This window comes from Macaca fascicularis, chromosome X (assembly GCF_037993035.2).
Source record: "Macaca fascicularis isolate 582-1 chromosome X, T2T-MFA8v1.1".
Lineage (NCBI taxonomy): Eukaryota > Metazoa > Chordata > Mammalia > Primates > Cercopithecidae > Macaca > Macaca fascicularis.
In genome coordinates this window covers 2794600-2818843 of record NC_088395.1, presented here as the reverse complement: position 1 = coordinate 2818843, position 24244 = coordinate 2794600, and the positions used below count along the sequence as shown (strand labels likewise).

General features: G+C 38.5%; 1 protein-coding gene across 6 annotated transcripts in view; it reads right to left on the bottom strand.

The window, feature by feature from the left end:
* ARSF (arylsulfatase F) overlaps positions 1-24244 on the bottom strand; it is an 80463-nt gene that overhangs the window by 3886 nt on the left and 52333 nt on the right. For 3 of the 6 annotated variants that reach the window (XM_065537755.1, XM_015443596.3, XM_005592896.5), the window contains 3 exons: positions 22354-22490; positions 10546-10680; positions 7788-7950 (listed from right to left, as the gene is read on the bottom strand). In XM_065537755.1, coding sequence (XP_065393827.1) covers positions 7788-7950; positions 10546-10680; positions 22354-22490 — 435 coding nt within the window. The remainder of the gene's footprint in view (positions 1-7787; positions 7951-10545; positions 10681-22353; positions 22491-24244) is intronic. The other 3 variants (XM_065537756.1, XM_074029415.1, XM_074029416.1) reach the window with 1 other exon arrangement.

Below are 24244 nucleotides of genomic sequence, written 5' to 3'. Positions count from 1 at the left end.
GAACTCCTGACCTCGGGGGATCCACCCACCTCAGCCTCCCAAAGTGCTGGGATTACAAGCATGAGCCACTGTTCCCAGTTAGGAATTTTTTTTTTTTTTTTTTTTTGTCTTGGAGACGGAGTTTTGCTCTTGTTGCCCAGGCTGGAGTGCAATGGCACGATCTCGGCTCAATACAACCTCCACCTCCCAGGTTCAAGCAATTCTCCTGCCTCAGCCTCCTGAGTAGCTGCGATTACAGGCTTGTGCCACCACGTCTGGCTAATTTTGTGTTTTCAGTAGAGAAGCGGTTTCACCATGTTGGTCAGGCCGGTCTCAAACTCCTGACCTCAGGTGACCCATCTGCCTTGGCCTCCCAAAGTGCTGGGAATACAGGTGTGAGCCACCGCGCCCCGCCTAAAAAGGATCTGAGAAGAAATAAAACTATATTTACTATCAGATACAATGATTTCCTATGTTAATTATCACCGAAAAACCTGCCAGAAATAATGAGTAAGATTAGCAAGATCACACAGTACAACATCAACTTTTAAAAATGACTATATATTTGCAATGAATGGCTGGGAATGACATTATTTTAAAAGTATCATGTACTATAACATGAGAAAGCACGAAGTATTTAGGGATAGCATTTTTATGTGAAAAATTTGTATGAGAAAAGCCACAAAGCACCTAATAAGAGAAATAAATGGAGAAATGAACTATATTTATTGATTGCAAAATTCAGTGTTTTAAGACATCAATTTTCTGCAAATTGATCTATAGATTTAAAGCAATCAATTTCAGAAAGGTTTATGATGAAATGAGGAAACTTATTCTAAAATTTACATGGGAACATAAAGATCCTAGAGTTGTTTAAAATTTTTTGAAGAAGAAAATAGTTTGAAGACTCACTACATAACTCCCAGATTTACTATAAAGCTAGAGTAATTGAGACAGTGTAGTGTTGAAATAAGCGTTTCTTTTTTTTTTTTTTTTTTTGAGACGGAGTCTCGCTCTGTCCCCCAGGCTGGAGTGCAGTGGCCGGATCTCAGCTCACTGCAAGCTCCGCCTCCCGGGTTCACGCCATTCTCCTGCCTCAGCCTCCCTAGTAGCTGGGACTACAGGCGCCCGCCACCGCTCCCGGCTAATTTTTGTATTTTTTTAGTAGAGACAGGGTTTCACGTGTTAGCCACGATGGTCTCGATCTCCTGACCTCGTGATCCACCCGTCTCGGCCTCCCAAAGTGCTGGGATTACAGGCTTTAGCCACCGCGCCCGGCCGAAATAAGGGTTTCAATGGATCAATGAAAAAGGATAGTCCAGGAATTGACCGATACGTATACTGCTTTTCAACAAATGCTCAAAATAGTTCAGTAGAGATAGGACTGTCTTTCAATAAATGACAGTAGAAAAGTTGGATATCCTAATGCAAGGAAAATAAATCTCAGCCTATACCTCAAACCACATTAAAAAATTCACTCAGTGTGGATCATAAGCCTAAATGTAAACCTGAAACTATAAAACTTCTAAGTGAAAACATAGGAGAAAATCACTGTGATCTTTTGATAAGAAAAAAATTTGTTTAAGTTTTATCACAAAAATCACAAGTTATAAAAGAAACAAAGATAAATTAGCCATTATCAAAATATAAAACTTCTGCTTTTCAAATGGCAATGTCAAGAAAATAAACATGTGACCTCAGTCCATTAGTGGGGAAAAAGAAGAAAAGAAAACAATTAAAATATTAAATATTAATTTTAAAAAGTTTAGAGCAATAGAACAAATACTTAATGCATGCAGGGCTTAAAACCTAGGTGACAGGTTGATGGGTGTAGCAAATCACCATGGAACATGTATACCTATGTAACAAACCTGCACGTTCAGCACGTGTATCCCAGAACTTAAAGTAAAATTTAAAAAAAAAATGTTTAAAAGAAAAGAAAAAGACAAGCCATGGAGTGGAAGAAAATAATCATCCCTTTGTATCCACAGGTTTTTTTTTTTTTTGAGACAGAGTCTCACTCTATCGCCCAGGCTGAAGTGCAGTGGCGCGATCTCGACTCATGGCAACCTCCCGGTCCTGAGTTCAAGCGATTCTCCTGCCTCGGCCTCCCAAGTAGCTGGAATTACATATGCCCGCCACCACGCCCGGCTAACTTTTGTATTTTCAGTAGAGATGGGGTTTCACCATGTTGGCCAGGCTGGTCTGGAACTCCTGAGCTCAAGTGATCCACCTGCATCGGCCTCCCAAGGTGCTGAGATTATAGGCGTCAGCCACCGTGCCCGGCCCAGAGGTTCTGCATCTGCGAATTCAACCAACTGCAGATCAAAAATATTTCATACGATTTTCTCCTATTTTTTCACCTAGAAGTTTTATAGCTTCAGGTTTACATTTAGGCTTATGGTCCGTATTGAGTTAATTTTCTAATGTGGTGTCAGATATAGGTTGAGATTTATTTTTCTTGCATTTTGATGTCCAATTGTTCTAGTGTCATGTATTGAAAGACAGTCCTACCTCTACCGAATTATTTTGGGCATTTGTTGAAATGCAATATATATATTGATCAATTTCTGGACTTCCCTCTTCTGTTGATCCACTGAAACCCTCATATCAACACGGCACCATCTTGATTACTCTAGCTTTACAGTAAATTTTGGAATTATGTAGTGAGTCTTCAAACGATTTTCTTCTTCAAAACATTTTAGTCTATTCTAGATTCTTTATTCTAGAAAATCCTATGAAATACTTTTGATCTGCAGCGGATTGAATTTGCAGATGCAGAACCTCTGAGTTCAGACGGATGACTATTTGGTTCTACTTCACGGCTTGTCTTTTTCTTTTCTTTTCAACTTTCTTTTAAGTTCGTATTTAATATTTTAATTTTTTCTTTCTTTTCCTTTTTTCTCCACTAATGGACTGAGGTCACATGTTTATTTACTGGATATTGACATTTGAAAAGCAGAAATTTTAAATTTTGATAATGACTAATCTATCATTTTTTTCTTTTATAGCTTGTGACTTTTTTGATAAATCTAAAAACAATTATTTTCTTATCTGAATATTACAGCAATTTTCTCCCATGTTTTTATCTAGAAGTGTTATAATTTTGGGTTTACATTTAGGCTTACGGTCCTTTTAGGGACGGTCTTGTCTGTACTGAATATGTACAGGCTTTTTCTTGTCATTATTCCCTAAAGGATTCAATATAACAACTATTTTATGTGGCATTTACGTACATTGTATTAGGTATTATGAGTAATCTAGAGATGATTTAATATATACAAGAGGATGTGTGTAGGTGATATGCAAATATTACAGTATTTTATATCAGGGACACGAGCATCTGGGTATTTTGGTATCCATGTGGGGTCTTAAGACCAACCCCCCACGGATACCAAGGGACAGCTGTATTGGTAAACCACATACCTGATAAGTCATTTTTCCCCAACACTTTGATAAACCATTGCATCCTCAGATTCCCATGTTTCTACACATTAGTGGTTTCCTCTGTTTTATCTTTACTTTTCTTTTTTGTTTATTCTACTCTCTTGTTCAGGATCTCTGGTTATAAATCTGTCCATCTCTATTTTTGGTTGTAATTTGCTTTATCTGTTTTCTGTGGTGAGGTGGTGAAACAAATTGTGTTAATTCTAAAAATAAATTACTATTTGGCTTTTAGAGTATTAGCGTCCTTCATTTCTGTACAGGTGAGAGCCGCTTTTGAGTTCTTCTTGTTGATTTCATTGTGTTGGGGATTGAAGGAGATGGGAGACAGGTATCCATAGGCCCTCATGCTGCTGGTGTCATAGACAGTGAGCCTAATACTGTGAATTTGCTTTTTGTTCCCTTCTACATAGTAGAGCTATTCTCTATTAGCAAGGATGTATTTAACTGGTCAACGCACATGCCAAAGAAGTCATGAATTCAAATAAAGAGGCTTGGGAGAACCAAGCATAGGAATAACCAAAAAATCAACCTGATGAGTAGTACCCCGCACGCCAACCTGTACGTGAAACTGAGGTTAGGTCTCCCACCACAGTGCCTTAGACATCTTCGCGATTTTCTTCCACTTCGCATTTAACTACAAAGATGGTGCATCCTCTGAGGACTTAGCCTGTGGCTAGTGGAGTCATGGTTGCAGGCAGGAAAGGACAGCTGTACTATACATCTTATCAAGGACACCAAACTCATAACCCTAAACCTCTGATCAAATAAGCGTCTAATCTCATGGCGCAGAATGCACTGGAGTGATGAGTGACTCCAATCAACTCGTTCTTCTTTTTAACATGAGGACAACGGCTGGAACTTGGCAGCAGTTGCCTTCCACCCTCATGCAACGTAGCAATATTGTGCCAGGACATTTCCCTTCTCCCTAACAGGCTGTTGGGCTATGTGGAGTGACAGACTTCTTAAAACAACTATTTCTAAATGGTAGAACATGGAAACTGGGCTTCTCCATAGTTTTTCGGATAGGTTCTTTTTGCAACAACTTCACAGTGGTTTTTTTAATATTTTTTCTGGGCTGGAAACGATGGCTCACACCTGTAACTCCCAACACTTTAGGAGGCTGAGGAGGGAGGATCACTGGGGTCAGTAGTTCAAGACCAGTCTGGCCAACATGGTGAAAACCCATCTCTATAAGAAATACAAAAATTATCCAGGTGTGGTGATGTGTGCCTGTAGTCCCAACTACTTGAGAGGCTGAGGCATGAGAATTACTTGAACCCGGGAGGCAGAGGTTACAGTGAGCTGAGATCGTGCCACTGCACTCCAGCCTGGGCAACAGAGCAAAACTGTCTCAAAAATAAAATCAATAAAAATAAAATATAAAGTATACTTTCTTTCCTGTGTTAGCATCATCAATGCCTAACTTCTTTTCAGACAGAAAATAAAAACGTCTTTATCTAAAGTTCAGTCCCGAAAATTATAAAATAAATTCCAGCCTTAGTGTGTTGACACTATCTACTAACATCAAACATATATTTTTAAATATTAGAAAGGCAAACTTGGGGGTGTGTCTTAATTACTTCTTGATAGTTTGTTTTTCAGTAAGTTAACCATGACTTCTAAAATATTTTTCTTTTCTGTATTAGTGCCAACAGAACCTAACTTTTTTTGGAGAGGGAGGGGAGAAAATATAAAAATTTATAACAAAAATTTTGAAAACCATGAAATATAGTCTTAATTTCTTTGTCTTATTTTTTTAAGCTGCTTTTCATCCTGGTCAATATTTGTTTGACTTTATATGAATAACTAAGTAACAGCAAAACACACAGGTTTTTATCTATCATCAAATACACAGGTTTTATCTATCAATCCAAAATAATTGCCTTCACTGGCTAAAACCAAGTGTAAGCTTCCTTCGTTGGATGGGGGCAACTTTCTTTTTCTTACGAGCTTTGACACATCTGATGGATCTGCTTTTTTCTTGATATAATAAAAACTACTAGAGACTTCTAGCAAAATGGAGTGACTTGTAGTTTCACCAAAGTATTCACATCTTCTAGAATCATTGCAGTAATTCACCTTTGTTTTCTATTGAAGTGTGAAGTCAAATGCAGAAGGAATGGGAATGAAGATGTAATATTTTTAGAGCTTATTCTGACAAAATCAAAATAAAAATCAAATTCTTTCCCTTTTTTTTGTGAGACAGGGTCTCATTCTGTTGCCCAGGCTGCAGTGCAGTGGCAGGATCATAGCTCACTACAGCCTCGACCTTCCCAGACTCAAGCAATCCTCCCACTTCAGCCTCCTGAGTAGCTGGGACTACAGGTGTGCACCACTATGCCTGGCTAATTTTTGTATTTTTTGTAGGAATTTCACCATGTTGCCCAGGCTGGTCTCAAACTCCCGGGCTCAAGCAATCCACCTGCCTCAGCCTCCCAAAGTGCTGGCATTACAGGTGTAAGCCACTGTGCCTGGCCTAAAAATCAAATAATTTCTGTAAAGGTAAATCCTCATCAGCATCCACAGACCAATATTCCATGAGACTGAGATTCTCCTCAGCACTTTATAAGTCCAAAATATAGCCTATACCAATATCCCAAACTCAGCGCATTTCACTCATATCTTGGAAGATTATTGATTATGATTGGCTCAGTAACTTAAAAAATTGGCATTAGTACTAATACTATTACATAATTTTTTGGAAATGTATTATTTAGCTCAAATTGATAAATACTTTTTTTTCAAAGTAGAAGGAATCTTTATTCTGTTATTATTTTACATAAATTCTCAACAAATTCCCTTACTGGCTAAAGCAAGTAAGAAAAGGGGGAGTGGGTGCCAATTGTGGTGGTTCATGCCTGTAAACCCCCAGCACTTCAGGAGACTGCGGCAGGAGGATCGCTAGAGACCAGGAGCTGGAGACCAACCTGGGCAACATAGCAAGATCCCATTCCTACAAAATGACAAAACTGGTTAGGTGTGGTGTGCATGCCTGTGGTCCCAGCTGCTCAGAAGTCTGAGGTGGGAGGATCGCTTGAGCCCAGGAGGTAGAGAGTGCAGTGAAATAGGACTGCACCACTGCATTCCAGTCTGGGCAACAGAGCAAGAACTCACTTTTTAAAAACTATGTACATAAATGAGGGATCTTTTTGTTTACAATTAACATTGAGATTTATCCTATTTTTCTTCAGAAATAGATTAGCTTTGTTACATGAAGAAAGAAATATTACAAGAACTCTGTGGGCTTGGAGGAGAGACATAGTTGTGGTTCTAACCTATCTGGATTCCCTTGCAGAGCTGTGATCAATGAACTGTCAATCAATCAGCAGCAAACCTGCCTAGGTTGGTTGCTGCCGGGGAATGCAGCAATGTAGTATGAACGATTTCCTCTTGATGAAATTCAAAGTATTCATGATAGAGTTCAAAGCACCCTCAAACATCCTACCTTCTTCACAGTCTTCCAGATCTTTCACACCAGAGACTAGGATTATTTTTCCCTTTCTTATAGAGATGAGTGAGTTTTACCTACCATGTCTTCATCTCCAAAGCTTCCTGTCTCCATCTTTCTCTCAATTGAAAATGTTAAAATATCTAAGATGGGCCACATTAGATTAGTATCTAAGACTGGTCTCTGACAATATGGGGGTTCCTCAGAAAACCAAAACTAGAGCTACCATGTGATCCAGAAATCCAACTACTTGGTATATACCCAAAAGAAAAGAAATCAACAGATCAGAGGAATGCCTGCACTTCCATGTTTATCACAGCGCTCTTCACGATAGCCAAGCTATGGTTCAACCTAACTGCCTATCAGCAGACAAATTCCTTTTTAAAAAAATGTTATATACGCACAAGGGAATACTATTCACCCCTAAAAAAAGAAGGAATGCCTGTCATTTGCAGCAACATGAATGGAACTGGTGGCCATTGTTTTAAGTGAAATAAGCCAAGCCCAGAGAAATGCAGACATCACATCTTCTCACTCAATGTGGGAGCTGAAAAAAAAATGGTGAAACTTAGGAAGATAGAAAGTAGAATAGTGATGACCAGAGGTCAGGAAGGGGAGAGACAAGAGGAAGATGAAGGGGAAAACAAGAAAATAAATACATTTATTACCACTGAACTGTATACTGAGAAATGGTAAAGATGGTAAATTATATATGTATATTTTACCTCAATAGAAAAAAAGAAAAGACTGGTCTCTGGCATATGAAGAATGCTGAATAGACACAGTCATATAGGAAGGTAAAACTGTGTAGGTATTAGGGGAAAAGTGGGTCTGCCAGGATAGAGTCACTCTCATCTTCTGAGAGGGAAGAAGGGTGAAAATAAGCTGTTGTTAACAGTTTATATGACATCACCTGTCCTGAGGGAGACTTCCTCCTGACACTGAGGCGACAGTTGGTAAAATATCCATTAAACTTGTAGGCTCCTTAATCAACCGTCCAGCTGGTACCTTTCCAGGCCATCGAACAATTCCTGGGACGCGGATTCCACCTTCCCAGCCCCCCATGCCTTTTCCACCTATAAGACAATGCAATTACATTCAATTATTGTGCCTAGTTAAAATAGTCACAGTATTGAATATATTTAAAAGGTAAACTAGTATCAAAAGAGATCACATTTGTATAGTGTCTATTCTATGTGGAGTCCTAGTGGAGTAAGTAGTGCACGTCTACAGAATTATATTTTCCTGTGCTGCTGGTAGGTTTTTGATTAAATAACTAAACATATGTAATATTGGACACTCACATTCTATTTGCATGGCTATTTTCTCTACTTAAAGTGTTCTTATCTCAAATACACACCTACTTCATCTCCAACCTCCCTCATATCTTTGCTCAAAGTAATTTCCTATATTTTTTTAAATTAGTATTTTTCTTGTATCCAGCCCCCAAGATTATGGAACTCACAGTAACCTCAATGAGGCGTGCCTGAACATTTTATTTGAAATGGCAGTCCCACCCCAGAATTCTTTATTCTCGTGTTTTTTTCATATTTACTGCCGCCTTCTAATACATCATTAAATTAAATTTTTTAATTAAAGTTTTTAATTTAGTTTTAATTTTTTTAATTAAAATTTTTTGTCATGGTTGTTTTTTGTTTTGAGATGGAGTCTTGCTCTGTTGCCGGGCTGGAGTGCAGTGGCGTGATCTCGGCTCACTGCAACCTTCGCCTCCTGGGTTCAAGCGATTCTCCTGCCTCAGCCTCTTAAATAGCTGGGACTACAGGTGCCCGCCACCATGCCCAGCTAATTTTTGTATTTTTAGTAGAGGCGGGGTTTCACCATGTTGGCCAGATGGTCTCGATCTCTTGATCTCGTGATCTGCCTGCCTCGGCCTCCCAAAGTGCTGGGATTACAGGCATGAGCCAAAAATTTTTAAAAACAGTTATCATAAGCAAACAGAGAATATCTAACATGCACATGCATGTTTACAGCAATGCAATTCTCAATTGCAAAGATATGGAACCAGACTAAGTACCCATCAACCAACAGGTGGATAAAGAAAATGTGGTGTACATACACCATGGAATTCTACTCAGCTATAAAAAGAAATGAAATAATGTCTTTTGCAGTAACTTGGATGGAGCTGGAGGCCATTCTTCTAAGTGAAGTAACTCAGGAATGGAAAACCAAACAGCCTATGTTTTCACTTATAAGTGGGAGCTAAGCTACAAGAATGCAAAGACATAAGAATCATATAATGGGCTCTGGGACTTTGGGGAATGATTGGGAGGGGGCTGAGGAAAAAAAACTACACGTTGGGTACAGAGTAGATGCTCAGGTGATAGGTGCACTAAAATCTCAGAAATCACCACTAAGGAACTTATCTATGTAACCAAAAACCACCTGTATCCCCAAAACTACCGAATTTTTTAAAAATAGAATGTCTATAATAACAATTTCCACCAAGGATTTGTTTTGGGTCCTAAATACACACTTCAGTGCTACACGCTCTAAAGAGTACACATTCATCACCCTCTGCAAGATGGAGGCAGAGCCTTTACCTCGTTCATACAGAAATTATAATTTCCTACCGAACCCAAGACTGTGGAATCTGTAGTTGCATGAATAACCACGTATTTTCCTATAGAAAATACTTTAAAATCTCTCTCAAGACATATGATAAAATATACTTGACATTTTCCAGATAATTATCTTTGTTTTTCTTTTTCTTTTTTTAATCCTCATTTCACAGATGAAGATAACATTCTTCTAACATCAGGTTACACATTATAGACCTGGCCAATGTAGTAGCTTATGGACCTATTTTGGGGACTAAATGTTACAGCAGGACATAAAGTCAGTATATGTGAATTTAATCATGAACATCAAGACAGGCTTCGCTACTTTCTATGCTATACTATATCCTTGGAAGACAGCGTCAGACTTGCTTTTTTTTTTTTTTTTTTTTTTTTTTTGAGACGGAGTCTCGCTCTGTCGGCCAGGCTGGAGTGCAGTGGCCGGATCTCAGCTCACTGCAAGCTCTGCCTCCCAGGTTTACACCATTCTCCTGCCTCAGCCTCCCGAGTAGCTGGGACTACAGATGCCCGCCACCTCGCCCAGCTAGTTTTTTGTATTTTTTAGTAGAGACGGGGTTTCACCATGTTAGCCAGAATGGTCTCGATCTCCTGACCTCATGATCCACCCGCCTCGGCCTCCCAGAGTGCTGGGATTACAGGTGTGAGCCACCGCGCCCAGCCCAGACTTCTTAATGATGAAGGATCCCTGGTTTCTGACCTCTATTCTCTAGGAACCACATTCCCCCTCATTTAATCTCTCAATAGTCTCACAAACTAAATGAATGTGTGGATATTTCTTTAAAGACCCCATAAAAGCATCTGCTTGTGCTAACTCCTCATAATTTGATAGGGTTGTCAGAAAGGCATATTTCTAGATGCTCCCTCTACATACATGGCTTCCCTCCACAGAAATGTTAACAAATATAAGACCAATTTTCTTGACCTTGGTCCGATACTTCATTTTACTAAGAGTCAAATTAAACAAACTTGCTCAGGTTTTCAGGCCTCATTCTTTGGCGTCATGCGCTTTAATTATAAGAACCATAAAAAAAGCTTATTCACCACCAGATCACTTGCGTGAGTTCCTCTCCTCACCTTTATATATTCCATTCCATCCACCAAGTTGGGCATGCCCTCGCCTAGCTTCCAAATGCCCTCCATGGTCTGATGTAAAGTAGACAATGGTGTTGTTCCTTAGGCCAAAATCATCGATAGCATCAAGAATCTTGCCTAAAATAATATACAAGAGACAAGTAAAAATAATGACATTATGAGGTATTTCACCCCTAAGTCTAATGGGCATGAGCTATCTAAAGGAAAACAAGGATGGTGTGACCCTTACTATGTCAAAAGCCACAAAAGAAAAGAAATGTGCATTAACAGTTTAAATTGACAAACAACTGAAAGAAAAAAAACTGAGAGGCCGGGTGTGGTGGCTCACGCCTATAATCCCAGCACTTTGGGAGGCTGAAGCGGGTGGATCACAAGGTCAGGAGTCCAAGACCAGCCTGGCCAAGATGATGAAACCCTGTCTCTACTAAAAATACAAAAATTAGCTGGGCATGGTGGCAGAGGCCTGTAATCCCAGCTACTCGGGTGGCTGAGGCAGAGAATTGCTTACACCTGGGAGGCGGAGGTTGCAGTGAGCTGAGATCGTGCCACTGCACTCCAGCCTGGGCAACAGAGTGAGACTCCGTCTCAAAAAAAAAAAAACAAAAAAACTGAGAGCCCAAAATTTTTAAGAAATAAAAGATGACCTGCCTCAAGAAGAAATTACTATGGCAATACAAATCAACATCAGTTGCTACTAATAACATTTAAAAGGGCAAATTCTCCTTGATAATTTCCTTCATGTAGAATGAAAACATTAAACAGAGAAATACAGTTTTTCCCATTGGATATGAAAAGAAGGACTGTGGTGGTATTCTGATGTTGCACAGAATGGCAGCCATGGTTTATGCACCCTCTCTGCTCACGGAAGGCAGACATTGTTACAGAATTTGAGGAGACAGAGGCAAGAATAAGACACTCCCACTGTTGGGTTCACATAATTTATTTGACATATTCTTGCAGATGATTTAGGTAGGTAATTCTTTATCTAACCATTTTCCCTTCCCTTCTTATTTGATATTTTAAATAGAGAATAGGATGACTAGGTGGGGAGAATTAGACTCAATGGGCAAGTGAAAAGAGGAAGAATGTATTCAAAATAAACCACAATTTCAATCATTTTTATAGGAAAATAGCCAAATTCCTAGAGTTCCCAAACCCAGTCTGTATTATGCATAATTATGAAAAAACCTATTAGTCTCAAATGTGTCTAATTCTGTGTGTTCTGCTGTTGGTTATCTCAGAAAACATTACATTAACATTCTTAAGGTACTATACCTTAGAAATTTTCTTCTAGAGCCAAGGCACACAGGTAAGGGCAAGTTAAGAAGTAATTTATACTTTAAAATACTTTTAAAATTTTACCACAGCACTTTTAGCAAAAAATCGCACTGAAAATTGATTCAAGAGAAAATGATCAATGGATGCTAAACCTGACATTGAATGTTTGATAAGAACCAAGATATTGGCTTCATCTCAAAGTATCTCCCATAAAATCGTTAATAATTTCAAATTATTAATGACAAAATAAGTAACTTTATAGTAGGGAAAACTGGAAGACACCATTTAATCCATTGATGAAGAATTTTATAACCATTGTTGGGGCTAATTGACTTCCTTATCTACTGGATTGAGAACACACCATCACTTCTATTTCCATTGAAGGAAATGTCAAACCAACCCAATTCAAGGGACATTCTACATGATACCTGGTCTTTATTCTCAAAAAATGTCAAGGTCTTTGAACTCAAGAAAGAATAGAGATTGCTCAGTCTTTGTCCAGATCAGAGGAGTTTAAACAGATACGACAAGAAAATCCGTGGACCAGAACAGAAAGAGGGTGGAGAAAGTAGGGGTTTTGTTGGTTGGTTTTTGTTTGTCCATTGGTCTTGCTTGCTGTGTATAAAGTTTCTTGTGAGCACAGCTGGAGAAGTTTGGCTGGGATTTGTGAATTAAATCGTAGGAATCCATCCATGTTAATTTCCCGATTTTGATGATTTGCAGTGATGATGTAGGAGAATGTCTTTGTTTTATAAAATACACACTAAAGTTTCTAAATTTAATGAACATCATATCTGCATCTTACTCCCAAATATTCAGAAGCATAAGAAACATGTGGAGGTGGAAGAGAGAAAGAGAGAGAGAGGAAGAAAGAGGATGATCAGGAGAAAGGAAGAGGGAGAGAGAAGATATATTTGATAAATTGCTAACAGTTGGGAAAGATGGGTGAAGGGGACATGGGAGTTGTTTTTACTCTTCTTGCTATTTTTCAGTAAATAGTGAAAAGTAGCAAGAAAAAACAACAAGGCTAACATTTTTCTGATTATAAAAATACAGCATAGCTTGGGAAATACAAAAAATAAAGAAAATTATAAGGAGGAAAATAAAGACCACCAATTTCCTGCCCCCATTGCCATTTGACTATTTAAAAAAAATGGTTACATACTGTATTAGTCTGTTTTCACGATGCTAATAAAGACATACCTGAGACTGCGTAACTTATAAAGAAAAAGAGGTTTAATGGAATCACAGTTCTACGTGGCTAGGGAGGCCTTACCATCATGATGGAAGGTGAAAGGCATATCTTACATGGTGGCAGACAAGAGAGAATGAGAGCCAAGCAAAAGGAGTTTCCCCTTATAAAACCATCAGATCTCATGAGGCTTATTCACTACCATGAGAACAATATGGGGGAAACCGCCCCCATGATTCAATTATCTCCCACCAGATCCCTCTGCAACATGTGGGAATTATGGGAGCTACAATTCAAGATGAGATTTGGGTGGGGACACAGCCAAACCATATCACATACTCTTGTAGATGCATCTCTATATATATTTGGGTTGATATTGCATGCACAGTTTTCAACTTGCTTTTTTCATCCAATATTATTTCTTGGAAAATCTACGTGTTAAAAAATTACTCAAGGCTGGGCATCGTGGCTCACATCTGTAATCCCAGCAATTTGGGAGGGCAAGGAAGGAGGATCCCTTGAGCTCAGGTGTTTGAGACCTCCCTTGTCAACACAGTGAGACCCTGTCTCAATTAAAAAAAAAAAAAACTAAAAAACTTATTTGTACAATTTAATGGTTGGAAAAGTGTCCATTGTGTGTGTGTGTATATATATATGTATATATACATATGTGTGTGTGTGTGTGTGTATAGTTTTTTTTGAGATGGAGTTTTGCATTTGTTACCCAGGCTGGAGTGCAATGGCATGATCTCAGCTCACTGCAACCTCCGCCTCCCAGGTTCAAGCCTTTCTCCTGCCTCAGCCTCCTGAGTAGCTGGGATTACAGGCATGCGCCACCACACCCAGCTAATTTTGTATTTTTAGTAGAGACAAGATTTCTCCATGTTGGTCAGGCTGGTCTAGAACTCCCGATCTCAGTTGATCTGCCTGTCTCAGCCTCCGAAAGTGCTGGGATTACAGGTGTGAGCCACTGCACCCGGCCTAAACAATTTATGATGCTTTATTTTTAAGTACCATAAATTATTTAACCATTGTACTGTTGTTCACTATTCTGGTTAATTTTCATACTTTGCCATAATTTCAAATGCCATAATGAACAACTTTCAGCATTAATAATAGTTCATTTTTTCAATTCCTCATCAGTATCTAATGTTTGATAGGTGATTATGGTACATTATGAATGATCATGGGTTTCCTTCTGTGTCCACTCTAATATTTGTACTCTTAATCTGTAAAAAATGTTTAAATTTTGCTGATATTTTTGGAAGGAATTATGTGTTTCCATTATTGATTTATAAGAACTCTTTATTTGTTAAGCAGTTAAAACAATGTCATGTTGTTGCTAATATTTCCTCAGTTTGCATAGGGCCTTTAGTCATGCTACTTATCAGATAACCTTTTGCTATTACTAACACTATACCTCATCCAGATGTAAATTTACTGTTTAACTATAGCTTCTTCCAATTTTTGTTTTGTTTCACTCAATGTCCTCAGTGTGTATGGAAAAGCATGCTAAATCGAATTGGTAATGGTTTTTCCTAAACTAACTCTGTGAATTTCCTTAGGCTGCTGAAGCAAATTAGTACAAATGAGGTGGCTTAAAACAACGAACATTTATTCTTTCACAGCTCTGGGGGCCAGATGTTCAAAATTAAGTTATTGGCATGGTCACTCTCTCTCTCTCTCTGAAGTTTCTAGGGGAGGATCTTTCCTTACTTCTTCCTCGCTTTGGACAGCTGGCATCAGTCCTTAGCCTTCCTTGGCTTGCAGCAGCCTCATCCTAATTCACCATATCGGATTAGGACCCACCCCCAATGACCTCATCTTAACTTGATTCCACCTGCAACGACCCTATTTCCAAATAAGATCCCATTCTCACATACCTTGGGTTATGACTTGAACGTATCTTTTTGGGGGGATGTAACTCAACTCATAATACAAACTTTCCCCAACACCTTTCAGCCCTGCCACCTTGATTTAAAAACTTCATTGTACCGAATGTAATGTCCTTCTCTTTCCCAGACCTGCTCCAAGGCTATTATTTTCTGCTTCATTGATCTAAAAGTCAAATCTTGTATTTCTGTGTTTTAATTTTTGTAGTTTGCTTTTTGATAGCATTTCTTATGATCACAGAAGTGTTTCTTGATGTTTTCTACCAAAGACTTTCTCATCAGATGTTTCTGGAAAGTTTATTTCCTATCAGTTTATTCGGTGTGTATTTCATCATCACCTATATAATGACCAGTCCCCAGAGGATAGTAATTAATGCTCTAATCAGAGCTACCTTAGCCTTCAATATTAACTTCAAAATAACTAATACATTTATACAATCCACTCTTCCCTTCCATGTATTCAAGTTTTCTTTCATGAGTCAGTTTCAAGATACTCATTTACTGCTTGAAAAATTATTTCTAAATATTTCAGCTATTGACATTGGAGCTATAATGAATGGTAGCTGGTGATCCATCGTATCTTGAAATGCATTATTTTTAACAAAAAGAAAAGGTCTTAATTTTGGTGCATATGCCCAACAGAGAAACATTGTAGACTTCATGTATAACTAATGTATTTTTATATATAGCTAATATATTTATGTATAGCTAATATATATATGTAACTGATTATACTATTGGACTAATACTATACTAACATATACTATACAGAAACAAATGTATTTATTATATTGTATGTCAATCTTTAGAAGATATATACTACATAACGTAGTATATATGTATTTATGTATATAATAAAAATGTTTCATAAGTTACATTGTTAAAATATATATAAAATATAGATAATATTAACAGCATGATAAATAACATGTATATAGTTAGGCAATACTAGAAAGCATGCAAGAATTTTCCTGGCTACTATCTAATTAATGCATATGTTATAAGTCTCTCAAAATATTAAGAATAGAAAGATTCAAAGTGTCAGCCAACATTATGCTTAAAAGTAAAAATTGGAACTATTTCATTAATACCAGAAAAATAAGAATATTTTTGTCATTATTTAACCTATTTTTCTACATAACCTGACTGATGCAATTAACATTAAAGTTAAATACATACTTTAACACATAAAATACAAACTTAACATTAAATGTAGTGAACATAACTATGTTGGAAACCCCAGAAAGTTTAATGAAACCTCTATAGTACTGATATATATATGTACATAATATATAATATGCATAGCATAATTGCGATATATATAAGATAGAACCATATACTATATTAAAATCTAATAATTGTATATTAATGATATGTTTATATTATATGAATACAATATATTATAACAATGTATATAAGTAATATAACTATAATATAAATTGTATGTAATATAATTTTATTATAATACCATATGTCATCTATGTGCTAATATGTGTTCTATTAAACTCTAGGGTTTTTAACATAGGCAATTCTGTTCTTTGCAAATAATACTAAATTACTTTGAGTTGTTTGTATTCTTAATATTATTCAATTATATTCAATTATTCTATTTATATCTTAAAATTTAGAGAGATTACATAGTGGCCATGGAAATGATTATTTCTGAGACAGGATTTTGCTCTATCACCCAGGCTAGAGTGCAGTGGTGCAATCGTGGCTCACTGCAGCCTCAAACTCCTGGGCTCAAGTGATCCTCCCACCTCAGTCTCCCAAGTAGCAGGGAATACAACCATGGAAATGATTCATACCTTTCTAACATCAACTGAAATAAATAAATAAATATAGAAATTATATGCTACAGAAATATATAATATATATGCATTATGTATGATAAAACTTTCAAATTATTAATATTAATATGTATAACAAATAATATAAATATATAATATAAAGAGTTAAGTTATATTTTATATATGTATCTCATATGTTGCATATAAATTATGTATATATATGGCATAGAAATACATGTTTACAGCCTCCTTTGCAGTTCTGCCCTGTCTGGGGGAGCTGCCCAAGCTGTGTTGCTGTCCACAGTCATGCCTGCCCTGGGATTCCACCACTCACAATTGTCTGTACAACAGGCTCAGCCAGAACTCTCATCCTTGTCTCATCTCCTGCTGATAAGGCCATTTCTCCTACTCATTGTTCCACATTTTACTTTCTTATCTGCATTCTTGAGAAACCTGCTCTTCAGATCCAAGTTGATGGACTTTCTCCCATGCAGAAATGCATGACTCATTTGGCATCAGAGATTTTCCCCCTGTGTGGGGCAAGGGTGGTATCTCCATTGAAAGCCTCTCACTGGGCTCGAAGGAAGCAGGAAGCCAGGTTGGGGGAAGTTTTTGGAGTTTTTCTGACTCCTGTGAAATGACAGTCTGTAGGAATCTAATGGGGCTACAGGAGGCTTCAGAGAAGAATGTAGCTCTCCTTCTTCATCTTTCAACCTGACTTCTTTGCCCTGCATAAGAGGCAGCTGAGCTAGGGAGTAAGAGTTCTGGAGCCCAACCCTGGCTTATCTCCAAGAGCAGCCACCAAAGGCCATGTACTTTTGTCTCCTTCTCTGTGAATGGGGATAAATTTGATGATGAAGATGGACTCGTCTGTGAGGATGTTGCAGGGATTCATCCAGAATACACTGGTAACAGTGCATGGCCCATGGGAAGTATCACTTTTAAAAGTGTTTATTACACCAGCTGGAAAGGCTACTATTAGGTTGATGCAAAAGTAATCGAGGTCTTTGTCATTGAAAGTAATGACAAAGACCTCGATTACTTTTGCACCAACCTAATAAGTCAAAGAAATGTAAAAAAAGGAACAGATGCTGGTGAGGCTGCAGAGAAGATGCAACACTTATATACTATTGTTGGGAATATAAATTGGCTCAGCCACTGTGGAAAGAAGTTTGGAGATTTCTCAAATAACTTAAAATAGAACTACCCTCTGACCCAGTAATCCCATTACTGGGTATCTACCCAAAGGAAAATAAATCATTCTACCAAATAGACACAGGCACTTGCATGCTTATCACACTATTCACAATAACAAAGACATGGAATCAATCCACATGGATAAAGAAAATGTGGTACAGATGCACCATGGAATACTATGCAGCCATGAAAAAGAACAAAATCACATCGTTTGCAGCAACATGGATACAGCTGGAGGCCATTGTCCTAAGCAAATTAACACAGAAAAAGAAAACCAAATACCACATGTTCTCACTTATAAGTGAGAGTTAAACATTGGGTACTCATGGACATAAAGATGGGAACAATAAACACTGGGGACTCCAAAAGGGGAGAAGGAAGGTGGGGGACAAGGGCTGAAAATCTATCTATTGGGTGCCATGCTCACTCCCTGGGTGACAGGATCTATTGTACCTCAAACCTCAGCATCACGCAATATACCCAGGTAACAAACCTGCATGTGTGCTCCCTGAATCTAAACTAAAAGTGGAAATTATTAAAAAATGAAAATAAGTGTTTATTCTATCAGCAGACTCCATTATTCCAGTGCACTGCTGTGGAAAACCCATGATAATTTTTTTTTTTTTTTTTTTTTTTTTTTTGAGATGGAGTCTCACTCCGTTGCCCAGGCTGGAGTGCAGTGGCGCGATCTCAGCCACTGCAAGCTCTGCCTCCGGGGTTCACGCCATTCTCCTGCCTCAGCCTCCTGAGTAGCTGGGACTGCAGGCGCCTGTCACCATGGATGTGTTTGTATTTTTAGTTGAGACGGGGTTTCACAGTTAGCCAGGATGGTTTTGATTGCCTGACCTCGTTATCTGCCTGCCTTGGCTTCCCAAAGTGCTGGGATTACAGGCGTGAGCCACCGCGCCCGGCCACCCATGATAATTATAAAAGGCAGGAATGTGATATCTCTACCAGGAATGGCCACAAATAAACTTTTCTAATAAGAAAAGCAACAATTCCGGCTGGGCGCGGTGGCTCATGCCTGTAATCCCAGTACTTTGGGAGGCCGAGGAGGGTGGATCACGAGGTCAGGAGATCGAGACCATCCTGGCTAACACGGTGAAACCCCATCTCTACTAAAAATACAAAAAAAAAATTAGCCGGGTGCGGTGGCAGGCGCCTGTAGTCCCAGCTACTCGGGAGGCTGAGGCAGGAGAATGGCGTGAACCCGGGAGGCGGAGCTTGCAGTGAGTCGAGATCGCGCCACCGCACTCCAGCCTGGGCGACAGAGCGAGACTCCGTCTCAAAAAAAAAAAAAAAAAAAAAAAAAAAGCAATAATTCCTAGAACTTGGGGTATTGTTACAGCTTCTGGGATAAATAATTTCAGGGTAAATACATGTTTGTTTGAGAATTGCTAAAATCATATATTAAAGCAAATGTTTATTCTTCCTAAAGGCTTGATCCTGGCTGTGTGGACAAAACATTCAAAAACTCTGGGCACCAGCATCATGTACATCTCAGTTGCGCTTTTTCAAAATATAATTTTCAGATATCACAGCTTGTCCACCCAGATTCAACATACCCATCCATTTGTGTAATACTATCTGAATGTCACTAGAAAAATCCCGTTGAAATTAAAGTCACACCCAAAGTGCCTTGTTCGAACACTATGACACATCATCAGTTTTATTAAATTAGATACTTTGGGAACTTTGTTAATTTACATTTTTAAAGCAAATAGTAATTTCTTTTGGTTATCACAGCCTGAGTTTGAATGACCTATTTCATTGATTTTCAAAGATCAAATCAAAAATAGGATCGCTCACACTTTTTGAGATTGAGTGCAATATTAAGAATGTAAACTGTAAGGACTTGCTGCGTTGCCTAGTGCTGGTGGAGGCAGAAAGTAAGAGGGGTATACATAGCTATCTATCTATCTATGCATCTATCTATGTATCTATCTATCTATCATGTATCTATTTATCTACCTATCATCTACATATCTGTCAATCTATCCTATCATCTATCTATCTTATCTATCAATCAGCTATCTTATCTGTCATCTATCATCTGTCATATGTATCATGTATTTATCTATATATCTATCCATCTATCATCTATGTATCTGTTTATTCATCTACCTATTCATGTATTCATCTATAATCTATCAATCTATATCTGTCTCTCTATCATCTATCATCTGTTTATCTACGTATCTATCAATCATCTGTTGATCATCTATCATCTATCATCTATCTATCTATCATCCATCCATCATCTATCTACCTATCATCTATCAACTATCTATCAATCCATCATCTATCTATCCATGTATCATCTATTTACCTATCATCTATCTCTGTCAATCATCTGTTTCTAAACATATGTACACAAACACTACAGACACAAACACACTTATACCTACATAAACATCCATTCATGTGTATGTATTTGGTTTGAATATTATTTATATTTTTAAATACTTTATATTTTTTATGTGTTTAAGACTATGCAAATTGGCTTTGCTTTTTCCAGGTTTAATTTTCCAAAGTGTCTTTTTATTTAGTGACATATATGTATCTGGAAAATATTATACTTTAAATTTGTGCCCTGCCCATATGTGAGTTTCACTCGTGGTTTTCTTTCATTAATGTTGGAAAATTGAAGCCATTTTGCTAATCAATATATTTACCATGTAAGTCTTAGGAAATCCCATTTACATTGTTCTCTCTACAGGATGAGTTCATGAGGGTACTGGATTCTGACTTACCAGTTAATTCCCAACCCCCAACTAAGATCTTGGTGCTCAACAGACCTGAAATAAAGGTTGGCTATGTCACTAAAGAGTCTAAAAATACGATTTCTCCTTCTGTCAAAAAGATACGTGGGCTGGGTGTAGTGACTCATGCCTGTCATCCCAACACTTTGAGAGGCTGAGGCAGGCATATTACCTGAGCTTGGGAGTTCAAGAGCAGCCTGGGCAACATGGAAAAACCTTGCATCTACAAAACATACAAAAATTACTCGGGCACAGTAGCATGTGTCTATAGCCTTAGCTACTCAGGAGGCTGAGGCAGGAGAATCGCTTTACCCCAGAAGGCAGAGATTTCAGTGAGCTGAGATCACATCATTGCACTTAAGTCTGAGGGACAGAGTGAGATCTTGTCTCAAAAAAAAAAAAAAAAGACATGTGCACTCTATGTTCATCACAGCACTATTCACAAGAGCAAAGACATAAATCAACCTAGGTACCCATCAGTGGTGGACTGGATAAAGAAAATGTGGTACATATACACCATGGAATACTACACAGCCATAAAAAAGAACAAGACCATGTCCTTTGCAGCAACATAGATGCAGGTGGCGGACATTATCCTATGCAAATTAATGCAGAAATATAAAACCAAACACTGCATGTTCTCACTTATAAGTGGGAGCTACTGTCACCCAGACTGGAGTGCATGGAGTGCAGTGGTGTGATCATGGCTCACTACAGCCTCAATTTATGGGCTCAAGCAATCTTTCTGCTTTAGTCTCCTGAGTAGCTGGGACTACAGGCGCATGCCACCACACCCAGCTAATTTTTGTATTTTTGTAGAGACAGGGTCTCACTATGTTGTCCAGGCTGGTCTCAAACTCCTAGGCTCAAGTGATCCTCCCATCTCAGCCTCCCAAAGTGCCGGGATTACAGATATGAGCCACTGTGCTCAGCTGGATTTTTGTTAAATAGATTTTAGCTGATCTTGTCACAAAAAAGTAGCAGTGTGAGATGATAGATATACTTGCTTACTGTATTACTATTACTTAATATTACTATATTATGTTACTTAACGATTACTATTTGCTTCACTATAGTAATCATTTTACTATCTATATGTATCTTTTAACATTATGTTGTGAATCTTAAATATACACAATAAAATTTATTTTTAAAAACAAAACAAAATAAGCAGGAGCATAACATCAAGTATACGTGGACACACAGATCAGAGCAATAGATACTGGGGACCACTAGAGGGGTGAAGGAAAGAGTGGGGGAAGGATTGAAAACTAACTATTGGGTGCTACGCTTAGTGTCTGGGTGAAGGGTTTGATGAGATCCTAAACCTCAGCATCACGTAATACACCCAGGTAACAAACCTGCACATGTACTCCCTGAATCTAAAACAAGCGTTGAAATTTTTGAAAAGAAGATTTGATGTGTTATCTGGCCAGCACTGGAGATGCAGTCAAGTAGACAAAGACCCCAGTTGATAAGTGGACGGCATACAAAGAAAGGAGAGGAAATGCATATAGTTTTTTTGCTGACTTTCTCAATTGCTTGCAACTATTACCTCATTTATGTCTCAGACCACCCTGTCCCATAGGCATAATTCTCTTCACTCTACAGGTTGACCAAGAGCAGTTTTCAGGTGTCCTGTCCTATTAGTTTCTGTCCACTTAGGTCCTGTGTCTTACCCATCATGGAGTCCATCTCTTCCACATTATCCCCATACAAGCCATGCTTGCTGGTGCCAATGAAATCGTCCGTGGTGGGGAGAGGTATGTGCACATGAAGAAAGGAGAAAAAAAGAAGGAAAGGTTCCTTACGGTGCCTGAGAAGACATCAATGAAACTACTTGTGAGTTTTCAACATCCATGAATGTGAAAAATACTGTTTTGGCTTCTCATAGACATGACCTGCTTCCTTCTTCTCCATGCTGCAGAAGATAGAGTGTGTCCACCCAAGGGCCCTATCCTGCATGGAATGGATTCCATGATCCTGCAGCACCTCAACTGCTCCCTAACCCCTTTGGTGATGCTACTGAAATCATCTCTATAAACTTCATAAAATCAATCATAGAGGAAGGGAGGGGGAGAAACAAAAATGAACTAAGCTTGCAGCATACTCAGCTTTGACCCTGAGGTCAGCTTGCTCTCTGATCTATGTCTTCCTACTTGTTTGGTACCTATTTGTCCTAGAATCACAAAGACCCACAGGATGGTAACATAACATTATGAAATGTTAAGTTTTCCATTTGCGGTAATCCTTCAGGTTGTGCATACCAGGGAAACTACTGATGTCTGCTTCTCTGAAGGACCCTGTGAGAAGCTGACTTACTAAAGCATGCCATTTCCACATTCTGGTGATTTCATTCCCTCTTACCCCAACCCATCAATGACCCCAACAACCTCCATGATTCCCCTAAAAAATCCAGCCCAGAACTCCTTGGAAAGATGGATTTGAGGACAGGCACAATGACTCACGCCTGTAAACACACCACTTTGGGAGGCTGAAGGAGGCAGATCACCTAAGGTTAGGAGTTCGAGACCAGCCTGTCCAACAGGGTGAAATCCTGTCTCTATTAAAAATACAAAAATTAGCCAGGCATGATGGTGGGCTCTTATAATCCCAGCACTGGGGAGGCTGAGGTGGGAGAATTGCTAAAGCAAGGAGGCAGAAGTTGCAGTGAGCTGAGATTGCACCACTGCACTCCAGCCTGGGCAACAGAGTGAGAATCTGTGAAAGAAAGAAAGAAAGAAAGAAAGAAAGAAAGAAAGAAAGAAAGAAAGAAAGAAAGAAAGAAAGAAAGAAAGAAAGAAAGAAAGAAAGAAAGAAAGAAAGAAAGAAAGAAAGAAGGGAAGGAAGGAAGGAAGGAAGGAAGGAAGGAGAGAGAGAGAGAGAGAGAGAGAGAGAGAGAGAGAGAGAGAGAGAGAGAGAGAGATGGATTTGAGGTCTCCTCTCATGTTTGCACTAATTGCCCTGCAATTATTAAACCTTTCTCTACCGTAAACCCTGCTGCCTCAGTGTATTGGTATGTTACTGTGTGGCAGGCATATGAACCTGGTAGTCCTGTGACACCATCACAGTTCCTTTGATTCTCAGATGCCAGAACAACTGTAGAACATACTGCAAGCCAACACAGATCTCCCATATCATGAGAGTGTGAAAAGTCAAATCCAGCTCTGTTTGGGGGATGTTCTCACTGCTCATGAAGCCTCAAACTAGAGTCACACCCTGAGACACATCAAGAGATGGTGGTATGGAAGTCATTTCTTACCAAGATCAAGAGTTTCACGAGCCATAAGCCAGTACAAACAGGAATGCCTTGGCAAGCCATTTGCACCCTGTAGTTTCTCACATGAGGATACACGGAATTAGGCTGACCCACTTTTAACTTTGATAATCCACCTGCATGAATGATAAGTCCTCAGCTACCCAGGGAAGCACAAAGCACAAATGCCATTCATTGGGAAATTTCTGCTCTGATGAGATATCAAAATATAAATAAATAAAAATAAATGAATTTTAAAAACAAGACTTATGTCATGGTGTCTTGAACAGTGACCCCTCAAAATTCATGTTCAC